This window comes from Microcebus murinus, chromosome 26 (genome assembly GCF_040939455.1).
Source record: "Microcebus murinus isolate Inina chromosome 26, M.murinus_Inina_mat1.0, whole genome shotgun sequence".
NCBI lineage: Eukaryota > Metazoa > Chordata > Mammalia > Primates > Cheirogaleidae > Microcebus > Microcebus murinus.
The window spans coordinates 3144811-3170771 of NC_134129.1; the positions used below are offsets into that span (position 1 = coordinate 3144811).

The 25961-nt window shown below is 36.9% G+C and overlaps 1 protein-coding gene across 6 annotated transcripts in view; it reads left to right on the top strand.

Annotated features, from left to right (window-relative positions):
* The window catches only part of ANKRD17 (ankyrin repeat domain 17), a 158897-nt gene that overhangs the window by 125762 nt on the left and 7174 nt on the right, over positions 1 to 25961 (top strand). For all 6 annotated transcript variants that reach the window (XM_012744846.2, XM_020284306.2, XM_012744875.2 and 3 more), the window contains 8 exons: positions 402 to 849; positions 1334 to 1489; positions 3460 to 3609; positions 6080 to 7713; positions 11144 to 11341; positions 20062 to 20310; positions 20805 to 20983; positions 21240 to 21404. In XM_012744846.2, the coding sequence (XP_012600300.2) occupies positions 402 to 849; positions 1334 to 1489; positions 3460 to 3609; positions 6080 to 7713; positions 11144 to 11341; positions 20062 to 20310; positions 20805 to 20983; positions 21240 to 21404 (3179 nt within the window). The remainder of the gene's footprint in view (positions 1 to 401; positions 850 to 1333; positions 1490 to 3459; positions 3610 to 6079; positions 7714 to 11143; positions 11342 to 20061; positions 20311 to 20804; positions 20984 to 21239; positions 21405 to 25961) is intronic.

Sequence of the window (25961 nt, forward strand, 5' to 3'; positions counted from 1 at the left end):
TTTTTTGAGTAGTTTGGATATAAGTTGTATGCATCATGTGAAATCACCCCTACATTCTTGAGTATGTATTTTCCAGTAAAAGAACAGTATTTTACATAACCACACTAACATTACACCTAAGAAATTTAATAATTATATAATAATATGTAATATATAGTACATATTTATGTTTTCCAAATTGTCCCCCTATTCTTATAACTACCTGCTCTGCTTTGAATAGGACTTAGGCACAGAGACGAGAAGAGATCGGTCATATCCACTTCATTACCAACAAATGCTAGAATAACTGATGATTTTATGTATAATAGTAGTGAAGTAACTATATTGGGTTTTTCTTTGCTTTGCTAAATATATCCTAGGAACACTTAGAACTTGCTAATTTAGTATTGCAACTTTTTCAGATGAGCCTGAAGTCTTGACAGAGCCTCCAAGTGCCACAACCACTACAACCATAGGTATATCTGCAACCTGGACAACTTTGGCAGGTTCCCATGGCAAAAGAAATAATACCATAACTACAACAAGTTCAAAGAGGAAAAACAGGAAAAATAAAATTACTCCAGAAAACGTTCAAATTATATTTGATGATCCACTACCAATTTCATACAGTCAGCCAGAGAAGGTGAATGGAGAGTCCAAGAGCAGCAGTACCAGCGAGAGTGGGGACAGTGATAACATGAGGATTTCAAGCTGCAGTGATGAAAGCAGTAACAGCAATGGCAGCAGGAAGAGTGACAATCATGCACCAGCTGTGGTCACTACCACTGTGAGCAGCAAGAAGCAGCCATCAGTTCTTGTTACATTTCCAAAGGAGGAAAGAAAATCTGTTTCTGGCAAGGCTTCAATAAAGTTAGTCCCAATTTTTATTTTTACTATTTATAGTATCATCATAAAACACCTTGTTGCTGAATTTTTTGGTAAAGCAAGTGAATTAGCCACTTGCAAGATAAGGATTTTTCTTTGTGCTAGAGGCACACTTTCAATTGAATTGAAAAATAAGCTATATTTTAGGTTTTTGTATTAATGAGATGTCACATTTTTACTATGTAATTTCTTCCTTTTGGATGTCAAACTTATAAAGAGTATTGATTGTGGTTTCACAGGGATTTTTATTGTGATTTAAATCTTGCTAAGTCTGTCCCCTAGGTAGTATCTTCTTAAAATGGGCTCTTCATATGCTAAGTATTGAAGAGAAGTGAAAAACAAAATCCTCATTTGTTCACCATATTTAATCTAAAAAGAAATAAAATAATAAATTATGTAATAGATCACCTTTATCATTTAAAAATTCTACATGTGTATATTTACTGTACTTTTCCTCCCTCTGTTAAAGATTGTCAGAGAGTATCAGTGAAGGGACCAGTAATTCTCTATCCACTTGCACAAAATCTGGTCCATCTCCTCTTTCCTCTCCAAATGGGAAGTTAACGGTAGCAAGTCCTAAGCGTGGGCAAAAGAGGGAAGAAGGATGGAAAGAAGTTGTAAGAAGGTGAGTAATTGTTTCTTTGATTTTTTTTTTCTCATTCTTTTTATGTGCTATGTATGATAGGGGTGAACAACTCCCTCTCCTATTCTAAAGGTTACAAACAAACTGTTGGCTCAAGGCTAAATCTAGCCAACAGAGACAAGCTACTCCACATTTTAGATGAATAGAAATTATATATTAATACTTTAAAATTGTAATATTTTACATAAAATGTTAGGTATGTGTTTGGCCTCCATGAGTATTAGAGTTTCTGAAGAACTAGTTTAGATTGTATCTTGTTCAACTTTGTAATCCCAGAGCCCTGTATGTAGATTGACATCAGTACATGTTAGTGTAAGTATTACATAAGCCACTTGTAAACATTTGAAGAATGAATAAGTACTGGTTTTAAATTATTGATCTAATCCTGTTTTTAATTATGGCATACCTTTAGGGTTTCAGGATAAAAATATTTTATTTTGCTTAGGATTTTTTAAATATGTATCAAAGAGTAGGAATGCAATATCTCAGAAACTTAAAAGGAGATAAGATACCTCAACCTCAGAAAGGATGTAATCCATTATACTCTCTTGTTTTGTTTTGTTTGTGTTTTTTTAAGACAAGGTTTTCTCTGTTGCCCAGGCTGGAGTATAGTGGCATGATCATAGCTCATTGTAACCTCAAACTCCTGGGCTTAAGCTACCCTCATGCCTCAGCCTCCTGAGTAGCTAGGACTCCAGGTGCCCATCACCACACACAGATAATGTCGTTTAAAGAAAATTTTTAGAGATGGGGTTTTTAGAGATGGGGTCTTGCTATGTTCCCCAGGAGGCCTCAAGTGATCCTCCTTCCTCAGCCTCCCAAAGGGCTAGAAATTACAGGTGTAATTCACACACACTCATTTGTATACACACTCTGTTGAACTAACTGAAATCATTTCATCAGAGTATTCTCTATACAAGAGTAAGATAATTTAGTTTTTCTATATGCATTTAATATCATGATATATAAGAATTTCTTAACTAATCTGGAAATAATAATGATCATTGGCTGATCATGCCCTTTAGGGAAAAAAGAGTTGTCAGCAAACTTAGTTCTGTTTATAAAATGGTCTTACTTTTAAAAAAATATCACATATTAATTTAATACTTCATCTGCTATTCTAAATAAATATTTACTTGTTTGTTAAAGCATAAATGATTCTCTTTGAGAACTATGCTATATTTCTTTTAGAAGTGTTCTTTAATTGGCTTATCAGAGATTTATATCTACCTTTCCTGGATCTGAATGTTTAAAGTTAAAATGTAATTTTTTAAGTATTTTGTTTTTTAAAAATTCTAGTCAGCTTTTCTATTTCCATTATGAAATGTCCTTTAGCAAGTTCTTATATTTGTGGATAGTCATTTTAATGCCTCTAGAGGAAGGAAGGGAAATGATAAATTATTAATGTCATTCTTTCAGTTATGTATTAGAGAATAAAAGGATAATGTGAGTAAAACACCAAAAATGTACCCAGGAGAAGCCTTTTTTGACTCTCTGGGCTAGATTAAATGCTCTGACCAGTGTGTCTTTATGCTACCCTCTGAGAACACTCATCACATGGTGGTGTAGTTTTTGTTATTTTATATCTACATAGTTAATGTTATGTGAGCAGGGACTCATGCCTATCTTATTTGCGATTAGTATTTGCATTAGTACAGTGCATGCCTACATAGTATGTGCTTTACAGATATAAGTGAAGGATAACAATCAAGAAATTGAACAATCTTTGATAAGGAGATGAGAAGCTATAGTAAAATTTGTCTGCCTGTCTATTGCTCCCAGTTGCCTTTTGTCTGTTCATCTAGATTAATAGTAGATTAAAGAGGCTTGTTTAACCATAATCTATTCTGTATTTATAGAAAAACATTTTAGTAATACTTCTTCCTCTTTTTAAAGTCACAGCTACTAATATTAATGATTTATCTCAATTTATTTTTACTGCTTTTTAATAGGTCAAAGAAAGTATCTGTTCCATCAACTGTGATATCCAGAGTGATTGGAAGAGGAGGCTGTAATATCAATGCTATTCGGGAGTTCACTGGTGCACACATAGACATCGATAAGCAGAAAGACAAGACAGGAGACCGGATAATAACTATAAGGCAAAATTTTGTCTCTTAATGTTTTCTTCCTTTCTGTTGTATCGCACTATAGCTTAATGAAATATATCCACTTGAGTTTTCAATGGAACTTTGTGTTTAATAGTATACTTTTTTAAATGGGAGTTTTATTAATGTTTGAGAAGATAAGCTTTACAGTTTCTTTTTTCTAGTTAATAGACTCTTATGAAGTCTTTTAGAGGGTTTTATGGGAAGTTTGTGTGTGTGCGTGTGACAAAGGTTTAGATCATCTTTTCTATATATAAACTGTTCGTAAAAATTTCTATATATAAACTGTTCGTAAAAATTTGTTCTGAGACTTTTAAGGAATTTCTAGCACTTAAGTGTGAGTTTTTATCTTTTTCTCAAATTAGCCTTTGAGATTTGTTATTTTTAGATTGTTTCTTTATAGTAGAGCTCAATAATAGATTTAACTCTGAATTGAAAATTTAACTTATCTTGAATAACTCACCTAATGTGTCTGTGCCTGATTATCCATAAAATAAAAATGATATTCTAAGAAATCACAAGGTTGTAAGAAGCTGTATTTAATTACCTTAAAGTAAATTTAAGTTCCTTTGAAAGAGTTTCATATGTTTTTAAGTGGCAGTGATAAATTTGTTTGTGAGCGGCAGGTGCCCCTTTATGGTATATTTGAGGGCTGATAGTTACGTCCCCCCTAAAAAGTAAGGAGGCAGTTAACTAACTATCATGTTTATATTCCTACTCATTGTCTTCTCCTTTGTCTTGCTTTTCCCTGGGATATTTGGGGAGTTGCACCCTGCCTTGTCTAGAAAAGAGGAAAATAGTCTTTTTTTGTTTGTTTTTTGAGACAGAGTCTCACTCTGTTCCCCGGCCTACAGTTCCATGGCATCGGCCTAGCTCACAGCAACCTCAAACTCCTGGGCTCAAGTAATCCTTCTGCCTCAGCCTCCCAAGTAGTTGGGACTACCAGCATACGCCACCATGCCCAGCTAATTTTTTTTATATATTTTTAGTTGGCCAATTAATTTGTATTTTTAGTAGAGATGGGGTCTCGCTGTTGCTCAGGCTGGTTTTGAACTCCTGACCTCGAGCAATCTGCCTGCCTGGGCCTCCCAGAGTGCTAGGATTACAGGTGTGAGCCACCACGCCTGGCCTAGATAGTCTTTATAGATAATTTTTCCCTTGGGTTTCTGAAAGGCTTTCTTTGCAATCATATATTTTCCTAAAGATCCAACACTAGGGATTGATGTTATAACAGCTGTTGTTGGCATTACCAGGATTCCTCCCTCATTTCGAGACATCTTCCCAGAGGGGTTATAATAATTATTGTACAGTGGCTCATGCCTGTAATCCCAGCACTTTGGGAGGCAGAGGCAGAAGGATTGCTTGAGGCAGTCCTTCAAGAGTTTGAGACTAGCCCAGGCAACATAAACGAGACCTTTTCTCTACAAAAAATTAAAAAAATTCACTGGGCATGGTGGCACATGCCTATAGTCTTAGCTACTCAGAAGGTTGAGGCATGAGGATCGCTTGAGCTCTGGAGTTCAAGGCTTCATTGAGTTGTGGTTCTGCCTCTGCCACTCCAGCCTGGGCAAGGCAGTGCAAGGCCCTGTCTCTTAAAAAAAAATTAATAATAAAAAGTAAAAAAAAATAAAAATAAAAAATAATCACCCAACCAGTAGAGAAACTACTAGTGAATATGCAGTAGATGGAGTTATCTCAGATGCCAGGATTTAAGATAAAATGCTGTTTTCTTACTTGTTTATATTATTTTGCTTGTTTCCTTTTATTTTTATTATTGATCAACTTTTTAACTTTCAATAACATTATAGATTACATAGACTTTTTTTTCTTTTTGAGACAGAATCTTGCTTTGTTGCCCAGGCTAGAGTGAGTGCCGTGGCGTCAGCCTAGCTCACAGCAACCTCAAACTCCTGGGTTCAATTAATCCTCCTGCCTCAGCCTCCCGAGTAGCTGGGACTACAGGCATGCGCCACCATGCCCGGCTAATTTTTTCTGTATATATTAGTTGGGCAATTAATTTCTTTCTATTTATAGTAGAGACGGGGTCTCACTCTTGCTCAGGCTGGTTTTGAACTCCTGAACTCGAGCAATCCACCCGCCTTGGCCTCCCAGAGTGCTAGGATGATTACATAGACTTTTATGTGCAGTTTTTCTAACTGTAATGTATTTTATAGTAGGAAAATGGTTTCTTAGTCTAGGGAAACAATCATAAAATGAGTTTTTGGAAAATAAATCATTGACTAGTCCTCTGAAAAATATGGTGTGAATGCAGGACAGTTTATAGCTTTGTTTGCAGAATACCTCAAGAATGGTAGGAAAATTACAGATTTACTTTTGTTATGTGTTCTCTGTATGTGTATGTATACACACATGCTTGAGCACATACACACAGGAGAATGTAGGCTTTACATATTTAAAAGTAGGGGAAATTCAACCTAATTTTTTTTGTTTGGTCAACTTATAGGGGTGGCACTGAATCGACGAGACAAGCAACTCAGTTGATCAATGCTCTGATCAAGGATCCAGACAAAGAAATTGATGAACTTATTCCAAAGAATCGTTTGAAAAGCTCCTCAGCAAATTCCAAAATAGGGTCATCAGCACCTACCACCACTGCTGCTAACAGTTCCCTAATGGGAATTAAAATGACGACTGTAGCTCTGTCATCAACATCTCAAACTGCCACAGCACTCACTGTGCCTGCAATTTCTTCTGCATCTACCCACAAAACCATTAAGAACCCAGTGAATAATGTGAGGCCTGGCTTTCCAGTTTCTCTTCCATTAGCATATCCTCCGCCACAGTTTGCACATGCTTTGCTTGCTGCTCAGACTTTCCAGCAGATCCGTCCACCAAGGTTGCCCATGACCCACTTTGGAGGTACTTTTCCACCAGCTCAATCCACTTGGGGTCCTTTTCCTGTCAGGCCTTTGAGCCCTGCCAGAGCTACTAACTCGCCTAAGCCTCACATGGTGCCTCGCCATAGCAATCAGAATAGCAGTGGTTCTCAGGTGAATTCAGCAGGTTCTTTAACTTCAAGTCCCACAACTACAACCAGTTCATCAGCTTCAACGGTGCCTGGTACATCTACAAATGGTGGTCCAAGTTCACCTTCTGTTAGAAGGCAGCTTTTTGTTACAGTTGTGAAGACATCCAATGCCACCACAACAACAGTCACAACCACAGCAAGCAACAACAGCACTGCACCGACAAATGCCACATATCCTATGCCTACTGCCAAAGAACACTATCCAGTATCATCCCCATCTTCCCCATCGCCGCCAGCCCAGCCAGGAGGGGTTTCTAGAAATAGCCCTTTGGATTGTGGATCAGCATCTCCAAATAAAGGGGCAGCTTCTGAACAGGAAGCAGGTAGTCCACCTGTAGTAGAAATAACAAACAATAGACCTCCACACAGCAGCAGTTCTTCTGGGAGTTCATCAGTTCATTCTGCTCAGCAGCAACCTCCGGGATCTGTTTCTCAGGAGCCAAGACCACCTCTTCAGCAGTCTCAGGTTCCTCCCTCGGAAGTTAGAATGACTGTTCCTCCTTTAGCAACAACGAGTTCTGCTCCAGTGGCGGTGCCTTCTACTGCCCCAGTGACTTACCCTATGCCCCAGACACAAATGGGATGCTCCCAGCCTGCTCCTAAGATGGAAACCCCTCCTGTTAGGCCACCCTCTCATGGCACAACTGCCCCTCACAAGAATCCAGCTCCAGTGCAGAATTCATCTGTTGCAGTCCTCAGTGTCAATCACATCAAAAGACCTCACAGCGTTCCCTCTTCTGTTCAGCTACCTTCAACCTTAAGTACACAAAGTGCTTGTCAGAATTCAGTACATCCAGCAAATAAGCCTGTTGCTCCCAATTTCAGTGCCCCCTTACCATTTGGGCCCTTTAACACATTGTTTGAAAACAGCCCTACTTCTGCTCATGCCTTTTGGGGAGGATCTGTTGTTTCATCTCAGTCAACACCAGAATCTATGCTATCAGGAAAATCCTCATATTTGCCAAATTCAGATCCTTTACATCAGTCTGATACTTCTAAAGCTCCAGGTTTTAGACCACCATTACAGAGACCCTCTCCAAGTCCCTCAGGTGAGTTTATGTTTCTTCATTCTGGAGTTGCTCATTTATACATATGATGTGAAAATTCTTGGTTATTTTCTAATGTTTTTACTATATGGGTGACATGGACAGAGATTGTTGTATTCAGTTAACTCAAATGCTATTGTGTTATGTGTGTTTAGTGTGGTGGATTTTTTTTTAATCTTTCAAAATCTTTTTTTTAATCTTTCAAAATCTTTCAAAAACTAGATTTTTCTAGAATTACCCATAAATAAGATTTTTTTAAAAATCAGGTATATATTTCTCTCTTAAAAAAGTCTCTTATGTTTTAATTTTATAAAGTAATGCCACCAAAAGTTTGCTTTTATTTCAAAATCAAAATAGCTAAGAAAAATTTTTGAAATTTGGTTTCATTTCTGATTGTCTTTTTGTTTTTAAAATAATGAAAAAAATATAGAGCTACATAGTCTAATATGGTAGCCACTAGCCATGTGTGCTATTTAAATTTAAATTAATGAAAACTAAATAAAATTTTAAAAATGTGTCTTCTCAGTCAAACTAATCACTTGTGGCTAGTGGCTACTATAATGGACAGCAATGATGTAGAACATTTCCATTATCATAGAAAGTTCTATGGGACAACACTGATTTATAGAGGATCTAAAGATATTTTGATTGTAGGCTGTGCTTTTTGTTTGCCTTTTTACTTTGAAATATTTTTATAGGAGAGTTCTTCTATAATTTCCCCAGGTTCTTCTAATGTAAACATCTTATATAACCATGATATATTTTAAAACAAATTAATATTGGTAGAGTACTACAAACCTGACTGCAGATTTTATACAGATTTCACCAGTTTTTCCAAAAATGTCCTTTTTCTGTTGCAGGATCCAATCCAGTATACCAATTTACATTTAGAACTATTTGTGTTTTAATATGAGCATTTCCAGTAATTAAAGACAGTCCATGCAAGAGGTTGACACACTATGGTTATTCTGCCTGTTTTCACATTTTTAAATATTTGGGGAAAAAAATTTTAAGAATAATATGTGACACAAAAATACAAAATTCAAAGACAAAATATGAATTTCAATGTTCATAAATAAAGTTTTAATGAAACACAGTTATGCCCATTTGTTTATATATTATATATGGCTGCATTGTTGCTATAATGACAGAATTGAATAGTTGGAACAGAGACCATGTGACCTGCAAAACCTAAAATATTTAGTATTTGGCCCTTTTAGGGAAAGGTTGCCAACCCCTGAGTTGAGTTATTTGAGATATGACATTCTGGGACCAAAATTTCCAACTTTAATGGCAACTGGATATTATTTTTACTTGTTTCTATAGCAGGTAAATAAAATTTAATGAACATAGTAAATATTTCTTTGCTAGAAGTTGATAGAAATATTTATGTATACTTTCAAAAAGAGTTTCTCATGAGTACTGAAACAACAGAATCAATATAATTAGATTTTAAAAGATCATATGCTAATGCATGGGAAATGCTTTCATTTTTATAATTGTTGGAATTTAGTGAAAATACTTCACCTTTCCAAAAATGTGATAATCTAAGTATATTGATAATGGCTGAAATTAAGATTTAAAGAAAAAGAAAATAAATTCTTATTTTGTGTAGACATATAGAAAAAACGTCAGCTTTATTAAGAGAGGGGAGGTTTTTTGGAAGGTGTATAGTTGATTAGAGCCAAAATTAGCATTGAAGTTTAAATTAAGAGTCAGTTGCTTGATTCAGGTCATTTAGAATTAGAAATGTTCCTCTTTTATTACATAGGAAGCATCTCTTTTATTTTCTCCTAAACTTCTTCAAGATATACTAGTTTTCATTTCTCTCTACTTTTTCTAATTCATTTTGTGTTCCATGCATATTTTTATTTCTTTGCTTAACTAACTTTTCTTATATAAATAATTTTACCATTTTTATTTAGACTCAGATTTTATTTTGAAAATTTTTAAGCCATATAAAAATTTAAGGAACAGAATAAATAGCATAGTAAATACCTGTATACTCCCTCACTTATGTTCTCCTCTTGTTAACATCTTTTCAAACTCTCCATCTTTGTCCTTCTCATTCCCTTCCTTCCTCTCTCCTTTTCTTTCCTCCCTTTCTCATCTTTCTTTTCCGCCTTTCTTCTTCTCTTTCCTTTTTTGTCTTTCCTCCCCCCCATTTTCTATCCCTATCTCTATTTTCTTTTCCTTCCTGCCTTTCATCAAATAATTAAAAGGTGGATTTTAAACATTATGATACTTTACCCTTACATACGTTGGTGGGCATCTTCCCAATGTTTCCCTTCATAGCTACGCCATCATTGCTACACTCAAGAAAATTAGAATTAACTTGGTAATAATACCCAATATAAAATACCATTATCCCAAATATATCCTTTATGCCTGTCTTTTCCTTTTTCATCTAAGATTCAGTCAAATTTTATGCATTCCTTTTGTGTGCCTCCCATCTCCAGAGTCTAAAGCATCCCCACTACCTTCTTCTACAGTTCATGACATTAAGTCCTTTGAGGAGTCTAATTGTCCTTAACAGATGTTTTCAGATTCAGCTGTTTTCTCAATCCGTGATTAGATCCAGGTCGAACATTTTTGGAAGGAGCATCATATAGGCAATGTTTTGAACCTCAAACTGCATTATACCAGAAGACACTCAGTGACAGATTGTCTTACTATTGGCCATGGAAAGCATGACCACTTAGTTAAGATGCTAATCATCAGATCTCTCCATCATAGAAGCATATCTACAGTATTTTTTTTCTTCCTATGGTTTTTTTTTTTTTTTTTTGAGACAGAGTCTCGCTTTGTTGCCCAGGCTAGAGTGAGTGCCGTGGCGTCAGCCTAGCTCACAGCAACCTCAAACTCCTGGCTCAAGCAATCCTCTTGCCTCAGCCTCCCAAGTAGCTGGGACTACAGGCATTCGCCACCATGCCCGGCTAATTTTTTGTATATATATATTAGTTGGCCAATTCATTTCTTTCTATTTATAGTAGAGACGAGGTCTCGCTCTTGCTCAGGCTGGTTTCGAACTCCTGACCTCGAGCAATCCGCCCGCCTCGGCCTCCCAGAGAGCTAGGATTACAGGCGTGAGCCACCGCGCCCGGCCTTTCCTATGGTTTTTTAAAAGTAAATTTTATACAATTCTTTGGGCCTTGAACATTTAAGTTATAATATTGATATTAGATCTAAATGTATTCTATAATAGCTAATAAAAGAACAAATATAAAAATATTTTCCTTGATAATTATTGCTTCTATAGTAATCTTTGTAAAACAAATGACAAATCAATGGACTGATAGAAGTAACTAAGGAGAATTTTTTTAATAATCTAAAATAGTTTTGGATATATTTAGGGCCTCTTAGAATTTTAGGTTTGTGTAATTATTTCTCCTAGGGGTAAGCATTTAAATGACAGTGATCTTCTACATTATAGGTATTGTCAATATGGACTCACCATATGGTTCTGTAACACCTTCTTCTACACATTTGGGAAACTTTGCCTCAAACCTTTCAGGAGGTCAGATGTATGGACCTGGGGCACCCCTTGGAGGAGCACCGACAGCTGCTAACTTTAACAGACAACATTTTTCCCCACTTAGTTTGTTGACTCCGTGTTCATCAGCATCAAATGGTGAGTATTATATGCTATAATTCCATAAGAAGAGCTTGCATATGTATTTTCTTAAAAACAAAAGGTTTTATATATTTTAATATTGGGGATTTTTAACTTAATCCTCATCATAATTTTAATATTGGTAAGAATATAATTTGTACTCTTGGCAGTTGCTGGAATTTCAAAAGAATTTCCAGGTTTTTAAATTATTGGAAACAACCTAGGTTATATCTGACCTAGAATATTACATTGAAGTTTTTTCTAATAGGGATCATTTTTTTTTAAGGGAAAAATATCCTCGTACCTCTTCTTAAATTACATTTACTTTTAGGTTTATTTGAGAATACAGCTACCAAGAATAAGGATTTCTAGCCTTTAGTTTAAATATGATTTTTGTCCTCCTTTAAATCTCATCTACATAAATATCACAACTGATTTCACGTTATTAGATGTGTGTTTTTAATCAGACTTTTGAAGCAGTGATAAATTTTTAAACTAAGGAAGATCAGTCACCAATAGAGAATTCACCTTGAATTAAGAGAATTCTGTAGTCAGTCTGGGTTTGTTTGTTTTTGACATAAAGACATAAAATTGCTTACTTCTTCAGGAAACTGTAATAAGAATCTTTTTGTAAGTGTGTCTAAGTCATAGTCTTGTTCTGTCACCCTGGGTAGAGTGCCGTGGTGTCATGGCATATCGTAGCTCAAAGCCCTGGGCTCAAGCGATCCTCCTGCCTCAGCCTCCCAAGTGGCTGGCATTACAGGCATGCACCACCACACCCGAATACTTTTTCCATTTTTTTGTAGTAATGGGGTCTTACTTTTGCTCAGGCTGGTCTCAAATTTCTGAGCTCTAGCAATCTCCTGTCTCAGCCTCCCAGAGCGCTATAGGATTACAGGCATGAATCACTGCACCCAGCCTAAAGAATCCATTTTTATGGAGGAAACCATCAAATTTCATTTAGCAGTGCTAGAACAAGTAATAGTGAACCTGATTAACAGAATGAAAGAATAAATAAATTCAAATATTTTAGAGACACATCAAAATACATTGCCAGTTGAAGCATGCAGTAATTTGTGGCCTATAGTGAATTTATATATTGTATAGTTTTTCTTGTGTTTGTCAAGTAATGACAGTCACATAGAATATTCATTATGTTTGCATGGGTGCCCCTAAGAGACAGGAAGTGGTTTTAATAAAGATTCAAACTCAAAGTGACTGTTAAAGCCAGGCACCCTGGCATGTGCCTATTGTCCCAGCTATTCAGTAGTCTGAGCTGGGAAGATTGATTGAGGCTGTAGTGCACAATAGTCACTCGTGAATAGCCAGTGCACTCCAGCCTGGACAACATAGTGAGATCCGGTCTCTAAAAAAAATTTTTTTAAGTGACTCATAAAAATATAGAAACATTTGAGAAATAGTATATCAAAAGGAGAGGAAAAAATAATCTATGGCAGTTCTCATTAGAGATGTGTTATATATCTTTGAAAACAGTTACAAATTTCTTAGGAGTCATAATTGAGATGAAGGGAATATAAATTAACAGTATTGTAACCCAGCTTCTTTAAACATGACCCATTAAATAGAATACTTAAATATAATTCTAAGGAATAAATAGCTGCTCATCACATTTTTGTCCTAAATATCTAGTAAAAGCTTACAGCTTCAATTATTTAAAGCTGTATTCCACACAGGTTTCTGTATTCTAGATGGATATGGATAGTTATTTATTTAATAAATTAAGATCGACAGCTATACATTGAAGAATGGAAGGTAATTCAGTCTGTATTAAAGATTGGTATTTTATCCTATTCAGTGGTCTGTCTCTTTAGGGACATAAATTTGAAGAGATTTTAGGGTGAAGATGACAATAATAATTTTTAAAACCTAAAAGTTAAATAGTCCGGATTATCAAAGAACTTTTTGTAATATAGGTACTAATTACATGTTAAATTAATAGTCATAATTTATTGAATGTTTAAGTATTCAAGTTAGTCCCCCACCCCATGCCTTTGTGAGTAAAGTGAGCTTAGGTATATCACTTTAGTGAACATCAACTCCCTGATTTGTAATATCCACCACATAGGATTAATAAATGAAAAAATGTACATGTTATCTCCTAATGTTACTTTTTTTTTTTTTCATTTTGATGACAAGGATGACGGTGATGATATTGACAGTAAAAGTCCCGTTTTCTAATAGTTTTAGAAATGTGTCACTATGCATAATGATTGTTGTGTTGAAACCAAAAAGAAAAAAAGAAATAGAAATGTGTTACTATATAGTGACACCTGGAAAAAGAGAAAATAAAGGACAATTTAATAGCTATAGCTAAGTCTTGAATATAGTCTAAACTAATGGAATGAAAACAGAGGAATAAACATTTTTATAAATAGCCACTGATTAAAAAGTCTGGAATGCATTATATTTTTAGAATGACTTTATTCTGCATAGTTTTTTCTTATGCTTTCAAAATTTTTATCCCTAAATATACAACAGATCTGAGGCAGTGTCTTCTGTGTTGAACTGAAACTAAACCACCGTAGGAATGAACATTTTCCTTAAAATGTCTACTTATGGGTGATTTATATTCACCTATTTACATATAAAAACAAATATGGTTTTTGATTTTCATGTTCATAAAATATAGGAAAAAAGAGAAAAGGAATTAAAATTATAACATTAATGTTTATTGATAAGTGTTACCTGAAATTTTTTGGTAGTTAATCTTAAAAAGAGAATGAATTCTCAGAGCAGAGAATGTTTTTAAGTACAGTTGACCCTTGAACAACATGGGTTTGAACTGTGCTTCATTTATATGCAGATTTTTAAAAATAAATACAGTGGGACCTCTGGAGGGGCAGGTTCTGGGACTGAAAATACAATATTCACAGAATGCAAACTTGTGTGTGTGGAGGGCCAACTTTTCTCATTCATGTGTTCGGCAGGCCCTACTTAAGGGACTTGCATATGCACAGATTGGGCCCTGGAACCAGCCCCCTACGGATACTGAGTAGGGCTGGTTCCAAAAACATATTTATTGATATTACTGTTTATTACTTTCATAACACCGTATTTCAGAAACTCTTACATATTATTGACAAGTATGACAGGTTGTTTTCTCAGGGTTTTGGTGTGTGCCTTTATTGCAAAAATATTGTACTTTTTGTAATAATGCAACCAAATTAGGTTAGGTTTTTGAATATGTGCTTTTTAATACATTGCTACATTGTTGATACGGGATGTCATTGAGGCCATTAAAATTGCTTTCATTCTTGCTACCTTCTAACAACTTTTTTGTTACAGAAAATTTCAAACCTATAGAAAAGTTAAAGAATAGTTCAAGGAATATCCACATTCCCTTCACTTAAATTTACTAATTATTTAAAACATTTTTCATTTATTTTCGCTCTGCTTTTTTGTTGTTGAACCATTTGAAAACAAGGTGCAGATATGATACTTAAGATCTAAAAACATTCATCACTTAAGAATATGGACATTTTCTTGTATAACCATAATATCATTATCAAATACCTAATAGATTAATGTTAATTCTATAATAATCATCTGATATATATATACCATATTAAAATATTAGGGAATTGTCCCAAGACATTTTTTATAGATTTTCCCTCTTGAACCAGGAACCTTCAAACTTCACATATCATATTTGATTATTTCTCTCAGTTCTAACTTTTTTTTTTTTTTTTTTGAGACAGAGTCTCGCTTTGTTGCCTAGGCTAGAGTGAGTGCCGTGGCGTCAGCCTAGCTCACAGCAACCTCAAACTCCTGGGCTCAAGCGATCCTTCTGCGCCAGCCTCCCGAGTAGCTGGGACTACAGGCATGCGCCACCATGCCCGGCTAATTTTTTATATATATATCAGTTGGCCAATTAATTTCTTTCTATTTATAGTAGAGACGGGGTCTCGCTCTTGCTCAGGCTGGTTTTGAACTCCTGACCTTGAGCAATCCGCCCACCTCGGCCTCCCAGAGAGCTAGGATTACAGGCATGAGCCACCGCGCCTGGCCAGTTCTGACTTTTTTAATAGAAATTTTAAATGTGCAAGAGTATACAGAGAACCTTTGTATATTTTTCCCAGATTCACCAATTGATAATGTGTTACTACATTTCTCCCTTCTGCCATATGTATCCCTGTGTGTGTATAAAATTATTTTTTTCTGAAAGTAATATTTAATTCCCACATCTCTTTAGTCTCAAATAATCTGGAGCTATTCCCTCAGTCTTTATCTTTCAAACAAAAACTTTTTTGAAGACTACAGGCCAGTTGTTTGCTAGAATGCCTCTTAATTTTTTTCCCTACTATTTCTTCCTGATTAAATTTAGGGTATGTTTAATACTCACTGAACTAAACCATAAGGAAAGTACAATGTAATTTTACTGTGGGAGGAACATTTTTTTAATTTGTAAGTCATATTGCTCTTTCAATTTTAACTCTGGACCCTGTTACCATTTCTAAACTAAGGTGAATTTACCATAATGTCAGTGAAGCTTAAGCTTTAGGGCACCTCATTTGTACGGGCCCCTTCCAAGGTGCTGCACATGATTTTATATTTGTAATGTTGCATTCTTTTTCTAAAATGTTTCCCCAAATTTTATAAGGTTACATATAAGCTGCCCCATCCTCTCTCTAGAACCTGTTTTTTCCTCTAACATATAAGCTGGATTTTAATGAAATAATATGATTGAATTAAATTTTGCCCTGTTTTGTCTAATTAAAGAAATTATAAAAATAGATCAGTAAAGTATTTCAGCTAGGCTCTTTTCATGACAAAGAATATAGACTCACTCCAGGCATCTTTAAGGTAAATGATGTTTACTATAAGGCTATGCAGGACCATCTTTAGAACCTTCCAGGACTTAGTGATACCTGATTTCTCCCATCTGTCTCTAACAGTAGGGGTCCCCAACCTATGGTGAGTTGTATAACTATTTCATTATATATTACAATGTAATAATCATAGAAATAAAGTGCACAATAAATGCAATGTGCTTGAATTACTTGGAAACCACCACTCCCCATGTCCCGTGGAAAAATTGTCTTCCATGGAAATGGTCCCTGGTGCCAAAAAGGTTGGGGACCGTGTGTCTTAGAGAATTTATGGTCTCTTTCTTGTGAATCTCTTCCATTCTGCTCTTTTACGCCTAGGCTGCTTCATCTCATCTTACATACAGCCCTCAATGGTTCAACTTCATAGTTACTTAAACCAGTTTTTCTCTGTGTATCAATTGCCCCTTCCTGAATGAAGACTGTAACTGGCTCAGTTCATATGTTCAGGTCAGGCCATGTCAGTCATAGCTAGCCTAAAATGGATCGTTCTCGGATCAGGTGCCTGTTCTTAGGTCCAGTGGACATTCAGGAAGGGAGCAGAAAACAAGGTCAGCTGATAAATACTGTGGTTAGTGAAGTGGCAAAGTCTGTGAGAAGGGTAAATCTCAAGTGGGGCAAGGCCAGTTATTGTGTTCCCTTAAATAGAATGTTAAGGGCTGGTATTTTGCTTTGCTTGTTTTTGGAAGGATGCAGGAAAGGAAAGGAAAAGTGATCCAACACAGAGGTTAGGGCAGTCTCCCAGGGTGTGTGTAGACTTCATTTGTTCTTCCTTCTCTCCTTCCTTCCTGTCTGCCTGTGGGTTGATTTTTCTCAGGGATTTAAGTGTGCCCTTTCAAAATGTTTTAAGAAAAATACCACAAACTCTTATTGTTTATCACTTGTGTTGACATGTTCTTGTGTTCCTTGTAGTTTTATTCAGCCTTTTCTGAAATATTCTTTTGCTTTTAATACCTTCCTAAGTTTTGTCTTCTTTTCATTTTTACTAATTCTGAATTGTGCTGTTCTTTCATCTTTCTCTTTCAGTACATTTTGGAATTTCAGGTTATTGTTTTATTTCTGGAGTGATTTGATTGTCTATAGGGATGCTATAGGTCTATTTCTCTTTTATTTAATAGGTTTATATGGAATTCAACTGTAGTTCTATTCTGTGTTTTTAAGTGAAATGAGTTTGCCTGAACTTTCAGGAGGGATAAGTGGATCAGGATATCTTTTATAGCTTAAAAGCTCTAGAATTTCTGTTTTGTTGTTTTCGGAAGTGTGCGAAAAATATGGCCTTATAGTTTATTAAATCTCCAGCTTTGTTGTCCATATCTACCCCCACTGGTTCCTTCCACTATTTTTGGCTGGGTCTGCTTTTTGCCTTGCTTCTGTTATCCTTTTCCTGCTCGATTTGGATTCTGTTCCCAGAAGTTTCTGATTTATCATTATAGGGCTTTGTTCCAGGAAGGAGGCTTCAGAAGGTAGTTTTGAGAGTTCATAGGGCCCATGGTGTTTCAGCTTCTTCAGACCTTATTGTATATTCCTTGCACAGCTGGTATCTTCCTAGTTTCATGTGCTGGTCTCAGGTTTGCATTTTCTGCTTTCCATTGACTTCCTTGGACTGTTTTGAGATTCTCCTATTCTCCTGTTCTTAAGTCTGGGAGATGTATGACCACAGGAGACATAATTTAATTTTTCACTAGAGAGGAATAGTTTTCCTGTTTTACTTTTATAGAAAACAAGCCCATATGTTTCCTGTTTTGGTTTCTCAATAATGCCAATATCTGTGTATAATAAATTATAACTTATAAAGCACTTTCATATTCATTATTTTTAATAGTCACTAGAGGTGGTATCAATTTAATCAAAATAGACATCTGTGAGCACTAGTAAGATGGAATTGATTTCGACAGCACTTACCAGCACTTATCTATGTAATTCTGAAATGTATGTGAGAAGTCTTTGAAACATATTCTGGCTAAATAGCATAACTGAATTTTTCTTTGCCTCCCAAATTTCTTTAAAAGGTACCTTAGGAAATAAAAGCACTGTGCTTACATATATGTGTGTATGTGTGTGAAGATAGATGATTGATAGATTTTGCAAATTTATTAGCTATCTGAATCCCTTTTTACATGCATACAGAAAACTTAAATGTTTAAATGGTTAAATAGAAAAGTATTATTAAATGACTCTGGGGCATTTAGTTAGGCAGTTATGAATAATTGTGAATCTGCAGGATACAGTTTTGATTTTTAATCTTCACGTACTTCTACCATTTACATCATTTAAATGTGCTTAATATTTAAACTTTTCACATGAAGCATAATTTTTAGTTTTTTTATTTTTCTCAAAGAAATTGAAACACTAATGAATACTCTCAAATTGACTGTATTAAGAACTCTACCTTGTTTTGATGAGTACAGCTTAGATGCTGTCATTACCAAAAGTGTGTCCTGTGGAATATCCACAAGATAAAACAAACTTGGGCAATGAGGCATAGCTTCCTATTTGTATTTTATCAGGTTCTGCAAAGTCCCAATTTAAAGAAACATTTTTTTTTTAATTACATAGATTTTCCAAATTATTTACCTGAATCCCCTTGTGTTTTCATTGTAACATAAAAAATAGCAAGTGTTCCCAAGGACTATAGTTTGGGAACAGCCAGTACAGGCAGTGATTTTTCCCACCTCTATTTTATTGTTGTTATTGTTTATCTTTAAACATGGTCTTCTCATTGCTCTCGTATTATAATTTACTTAGTGTCAAGGGTTAATTCATTTAAATGTTAGGCTGGGCAAGGTGGCTCATGCCTGTAATCCTAACACTCTGGGAGGCCAAGGCAGGAGGATTGCTTTTGGCCAGGAGTTCAAGACCAGCCTAATCAAGAGTAAGACCCTTATCTCTATAAGAAATAGAAAAATTATCCTAGACAGACAACTAAAAATAGAAAAAATTAGCCAGGCATGGTGGCATGTACCTGTGGTCCCAGCTACTCAGGAGGCCGAAGCAGGAGGATTGCTCAAGCCCACCAGGAGTTTGAGGTTGCTGTGAGCTATGATGATGCCACTGCATGTAGCCCCTATGACAGAGCAAGACCCTGTCTGAAAAAAAAAAAAAAAAAATTAGTTCAGTGGTTTATTACATGTGTAGTTGACTGCTTTGCAGCATTGATATTACATTCTACCTCCTACCGCATGAACTTTAACCAAATTTTGAACATGCATAATTTATTACTTAACCATTACTTTTATATTTGTTTTTTTCTGAGAGAATGCATTTATAAGATATCTTCAGAATTTGGTCTTAAGATTTGGTATAGGCCGGGCGCGGTGGCTCACGCCTGTAATCCTAGCACTCTGGGAGGCCAAGGCGGGCGGATTGCTTGAGGTCAGGAGTTTGAAACCAGCCTGAGCAAGAGTGAGACCCCGTCTCTAATATAAATAAAAAGAAATTAATTGGCCAACTAGTATATATAGAAAAGATTAGCCGGACATGGTGGTGCATGCCTGTAGTCCCAGCTACTTTGGAGGCTGAGGCAGCAGGATTGCTTGAGCCCAGGAGATTGAGGTTGCTGTGAGCTAGGCTGACGCCATGGCACTCACTCTAGCCTGGGCAACAAAGCAAGTCTCTGTCTCAAAAAAAAAAAAAGATTTGGTATATTTCAGAATAGCTAGAAGAATTTGAATGGTTCTGGCACAAAGAAAAGACAAATATTTAAGGTGATAGATAGCCCAAGTTACACTGGTTTGATTTTTACAAATTATATGATATAGTAAATTATCACATGTACCCTGAAACTACGTACATCTATTCATCATTTTAAAAAAAAAGAATTTAAGATTTGGTTTTGTAAAATTACATGTTCTATAAATGACCTATTTCGGTTTCAAAATATCTTCTCTCCAGATTCTTCTGCACAGTCGGTACCCTCCGGAGTCCGTGCACCATCTCCTGCCCCTTCATCAGTACCTTTAGGGTCAGAAAAGCCCAGCAGCGTCTCTCAGGACAGGAAAGTTCCAGTCCCTATTGGGACTGAACGTTCTGCACGTATCAGGCAAACTGGAACTTCAGCTCCATCTGTTATTGGGAGTAATTTGTCTACATCAGTAGGGCATAGTGGTATCTGGTCCTTTGAAGGGATTGGCGGCAATCAAGGTAGGATATGCTATCCTGCTTACCAGAAATTAAGTTGATGCACTTAACTATAAATAGTATTTATCTTTTGTAGTCATTTTAAAAAGATCTATATTCCAATATTTTTGTTTTGAGTATTTAATAACGTCTTTTTAAGAGTTCTGTTCTCATGGGATCTTTACCATTACATTTATTTATGATTGCTTCCTGAAAGTGCTCTGACACAAGCATGTTCTTTTCTTCATTTCCTCCTATTAAGAAGATGTTAATATTTCCTTTGAGGCACTTTAGATTTTATCTTACCTTTTTTTCTTTTGTGTTTTAATACCAAGTGTTTAGATCATTTTATCATTATGTACAAACATGGAAATACAGCTGTAGATATATAAAAATAAGCCATTATTCTGAAGTAATTCACAATTCAATGTGGAAAATAATAGAAAATATTTTATTTTGCTGTCCTTTGATTTTTATGTATCACCAATTTTTGCTTCTACCTCTTTGTTTTCCCTCAGACAAAGTAGACTGGTGTAACCCTGGGATGGGAAATCCTATGATTCACAGACCAATGTCTGATCCAGGAGTATTTTCACAACATCAAGCAATGGAGCGAGATAGTACAGGAATTGTAACTCCTTCTGGTACATTCCATCAGCATGTTCCTGCAGGCTATATGGACTTTCCTAAAGTTGGGGTAATGTTCATTTAAATAATCATTTTCATCATTTATATGTCCTGATTTTGTCCCAGTTATTTAGGAGGAGGATTTTTTTTTAACCAAAATATTTTGGAGGTAGTATGCTTATATATAATCTATTATTAAAAGAAATCATATAATTACATATTCCCAGAATGAGGCACAGTTTCGAATATTAATTTTAAGCCTATTGATTATATTAGGAAAAGCAAACAGTGAATTTACTGTCAGTCTTTGTGTTTTGCTTTTGAAGGGCATGCCTTTTTCTGTGTATGGGAATGCAGTGATCCCTCCAGTAGCGCCCATCCCTGATGGTGCTGGAGGACCCATGTTTGCTGGCCCTCATGCTGCGGACCCCTCTTGGAACTCACTGATAAAGATGGTTTCAAGCTCCACGGAAAATAATGGCCCTCAAACGGTACGGAATTCAGTGAACAGACATTTATTTAGTGTTTATGAAATGCACATACAGGTAGGATATGGATAAAGCATGACAGAAAGTATGGTGAATATGGGCAATTAAGGAAATTGAGGGAAATTTATTATAGCTGAAATACAGTAGAGGGAATTGGGAAATGATACCAAAGGTAGTGGTTCGGGGCTAAAATTATGAAAGACATTATATGTTCTATTGGGTAGCAGATAGTATGTTAAAGATTTTAAGTTGTAAAGAGAGTATGACATAATATAATTTTGTACATCAGAATTTATTAAAAGTACTATAAATGTCAAAACAGTATATAAAATTAACTCTGAAAATTCACAAAAATTGTTGTATATATACTTTAGCTTATTTTGGTGTATGTGCAATATCATTGACTTACTTCCCTTCCACAAACATAAATCTCTATATGCTCAGGTAAAGACTTTTTATTTTTTTATTTTTTTTATTTTATGATTCCATTTATTTGTCATTCTCTATAGAAGACAAAACTATAGGGGCATAAAACAGACCAGTGGTTATCAGGAATAGGGCATATGGAAAGGTTTACTACAAAGGGGCTGCACAAAGAAGCTTTGGGGATGATGGAACAATATTGTATTATTAGTAATATTGGGGTCGTACAGCCATGAGCCTGTGTTTATCAAAATCCATAGAACTTTACACTACAAATAGTGAATTTTTTTTTTTTTATTTCAGCATATTATGGGGGTACAGATTTTAAGGTTTCAATAAATGCCCATTTTCCCCCCTCCCCCCAAAAGTCTGAGTCTCCATCATGACCATCCCCCAGATGGTGCACATCTCACTCATTATGTATGTATATACCCGCCCCCCTCCTCCCTCCCACCTGCCCAATACCCTATTACTGTAGTACCTATGTATCCACTTAGGTGCTACTCAGTTAATACCAGTTTGCTGGAGAATATATCTGGTGCTTGTTTTTCCATTCTTGGGATACTTCACTTAGTGGTATGGGTTCCAGCTCTAACCAGGAAAATATAAGATGTGCTATATCACCATTGTTTCTTAGAGCTGAATAGTACTCCATGGTATACATATACCACATTTTATTAATCCATTCTTGGATTGATGGGCACTTGGGCTGTTTCCACAGCCTTGCAATTATGAATTGTGCTGCTATAAACATTCGAGTGCAGGTGTCTTTTTTGTAGAGTGTCATTGGATCTTTTGGGTAGATGCCCAGCAATGGGATTGCTGGATCAAATGGTAGATTCACTTGTATCGCTTTAAGGTATCTCCATATTGCTTTCCACAGAGGATGAACTAGTTTGCAGTCCCACCAGCAGTGTAGGAGTGTTCCTCTCTCTCCGCAACCACGCCAGCATTTATTGTTTGGAGATTTTTTGATAAAGGCCATTCTCACTGGGGTTAAGTGGTATCTCATTGTGGTTTTGATTTGCATTTCCCTGATGATTAGAGATGTTGAGCAATTTTTTCATATGTTTGTTGGCCATTCTTCTGTCTTCTTTAGAAAAATTTCTGTTCAAGTCCTTTGCCCACTTTTTAATGGGGTTATTTGATTTTTTCTTCCTGATTTTCATGAGTTCTAAGTATATTCTAGTTATCAGTCCCTTATCGGATGCATATTTTTCTCCCATAATTTTCTCCCATTCTGTAGATTGTCTGTTTACTTTCATGACTATTTCTTTGGCTGTGCAGAAACTTTGTAGTTTGATCATGTCCCATTTATTTATTTTTGTTGCTGCTGTGATTGCCTTTGGGGACTTCTTCATAAACTCTTTGCCCAGGCCGATGTCTAGGAGAGTGTTTCCAACTTTTTCCTCTAGAGTTCTAATAGTTTCATACCTTAGGTTTAAGTCTGTTATCCAGCGTGAGTTGGTTTTTGTGAGAGGTGAAAGGTGTGGGTCCTGTTTTAGCCTTCTGCAGGTGGCTATCCAGTTTTCCCAGCACCATTTATTGAAAAGGGATTCTTTTCCCCAGCGTATATTTTTGTCTGCTTTGTCAAAGATTAGATGGCTATATGAGGATGGTTTTATATCAGGATTCTCACATCTGTTCCACTGGTCAATATTCCTATTTTTGTGCCAATACCATATTGATTTGATTACTACAGTTTTGTAGTATAGTTTGATATCTGGCATATTAATGCCTCCCATTTTGTTTTTGTTGCCTAGAATTGCTCTTGATATTCGGGGTCTTCTTTGGTTCCATACGAAGCGTAAAATTATTTTTCTATATCTGTGAAGTATGCTGCTGGGATTTTAATAGGTATTGCATTGAATCTGTAGATCAATTTGGGTAGTATAGACATTTTGGTGATATTTAGTCTACCGATCCACGAGCATGGTATGGATTTCCATCTGTTTACATCCTCTGCTATTTCCTTCCTCAGTGTTTCGTAGTTCTCCCTGTAGAGGTCTTTTACGTCCTTGGTTAAGTATATTCCTAGGTACTTTAATTTCTTTGTTGCTATTGTGAAGGGAATTGAGTCTTTGATTTGGTTCTCAATTAGATAGTTGTTGGCATATATGAATGCCTCTGATTTCTGTGTATTGATTTTGTGTCCTGAGACTTTACTAAATTCATTGATCAGTTCCAGGAGTTTCTTGGTTGAATCTTTGGGGTTTTCTGTCGCGCCCGCCTCGCCAGCAAGGAAGACGCGGCAACAGGAGTTCTTCTGACCGTGCTTTAATGGGGTTCCCTTTAAACTTACATTTTGCGGAAGACCCAGCCCGGCAGCGTGCAAGCTGCTATATACCCCAGAAGTACAACCCCTAAGCTGCGATAGGCCGCTCAACTGTCGAGCCACCAAAGCATTAGCCCATATCAGGACCCTTTGTTTGCATTCTCGCGCCACAGGGCAACCGACAATTATGCGTGCGCTGAACTTGTTAGCTGCTCTAGGCAAAGCCGGAAACAGGCGCCAACTTGTAATGGCGTTGACACCGCGCCCCACATCTCCCCCTGTTTTATTAATTTAATGAGAGCTGAGCAACCGTTCAGCACCGTCCTTCGACCGTGCGATCAAGATTGCAGAGCCTCACTTTCACCAGCAACCACCTATCCTCGTGCAATGAGCACAACTCGGAGGTGTGCAAAGGCTGGCTGTGGGATAGGAGACATGCCTTATTTGGTGCAATGGGAGAGACCCCTCAGAGTACAAAGGCCATGTCTGCTAAAATACCTGGGGGTAGGAGCAGGTGCAACCCAAAACTAGGCTAACCTTTTAGCATGGTCAACCACACCTGTGCAGACTGTCTCAGTTCAAGCGCAGCAAATGTCTGTGCCAATACCACATGGTCCGTGGCTGCAAGACCGAAACAAAGTCATAGAGCTAAGAGCTTCAACAGGAACAGGAATGTATCTAGGCAAGCAGGTAACAATGGCAGAGGGGTGAGGCACGGCATTTTAACACAATGTATAATTGCACGTATTAGAGGAACAATTCACATGTGTACCAGAGGGTTTTTCCGTGGATACCACCCAGATAAACGGGGGCCAAACCCAGTCAGGTATAGGGGCAAAGGTCGAGTTTCGCCCTCCCGCAATCACCCTCACAGAACCTTCAAAAGAGTCGCTAAGATTCCATGCGAAACTAGCATTCCCTGCCATACCCCCAGCCACCAATGGACAGGGGGGCCAAGTCCGTGCAGCTTCCGTTAACCCCACACAAAACACAAAGTCCCCTTCAAGGAGAAGGATCTATTTCCCTCCAGTTACTACTCCGCGTGTCCAACGGCATGTACGCAGTGCCCAGGGAAACATTAGTAGAAGAGAAGCGAGGGAAAATTGGTGAGTTATGTGTCACAGGCATCGGCAGGGGAAGCACTGACAGGATCTTCCAGCGTGGCTCCGCTGCCATCCTCGAGATCATCTATGCTGTCGTCAGGAGGAGTAGCCACTGGGTCCCCATGCTGCTCTGGAGGCTGCTGCACCGTTCTAGTCAGCCGCGTGGGCACCCAGATGGGATTGTCCTGGTCCTGTGGAAAAATACAAATAGCTCCCCTGGATCTCATTAACACTGGATCCGGGCCTTTCCATAGGTTAGACAACACATCTTTCCACTTCACTAATTCTTTCTGTGGCGGAGCAGGCGTGACATGCCTGTCTGCTGCCGAACGTCCCTTGACATCTAAATTTAAAAAATTTAAAGTAAAGAGAGCAAAGGAAAGGCGTCCTTTGGGTGATAGCCCTAGCTGTAGGGCATCTCCCCCTTTTTGTTTTTGTAAGTACATTTTGAGCGTGCCGTGAGCACGTTCCACGATGCCTTGTGCTTGAGGGTTGTAGGGAAGACCGGTACGGTGCTCCACACCCAAGCGAGTGCAAAACTGCTGAAAAGATTTTGAGGTATAAGCCGGGCCATTATCTGTCTTAATAACCTGGGGCTTGCCCCAGGCTGCCCAAGCTTCTAGGCAGTGAATGATAACGTAACTTGCCTTTTCTCCAGCCAGAGGCGTGGCATGAAGGACGCCTGAGCACGTGTCAACAGACACGTGAACATACTGAAGCTTTCCAAAGGATGGGACATGAGTTACATCCATTTGCCAC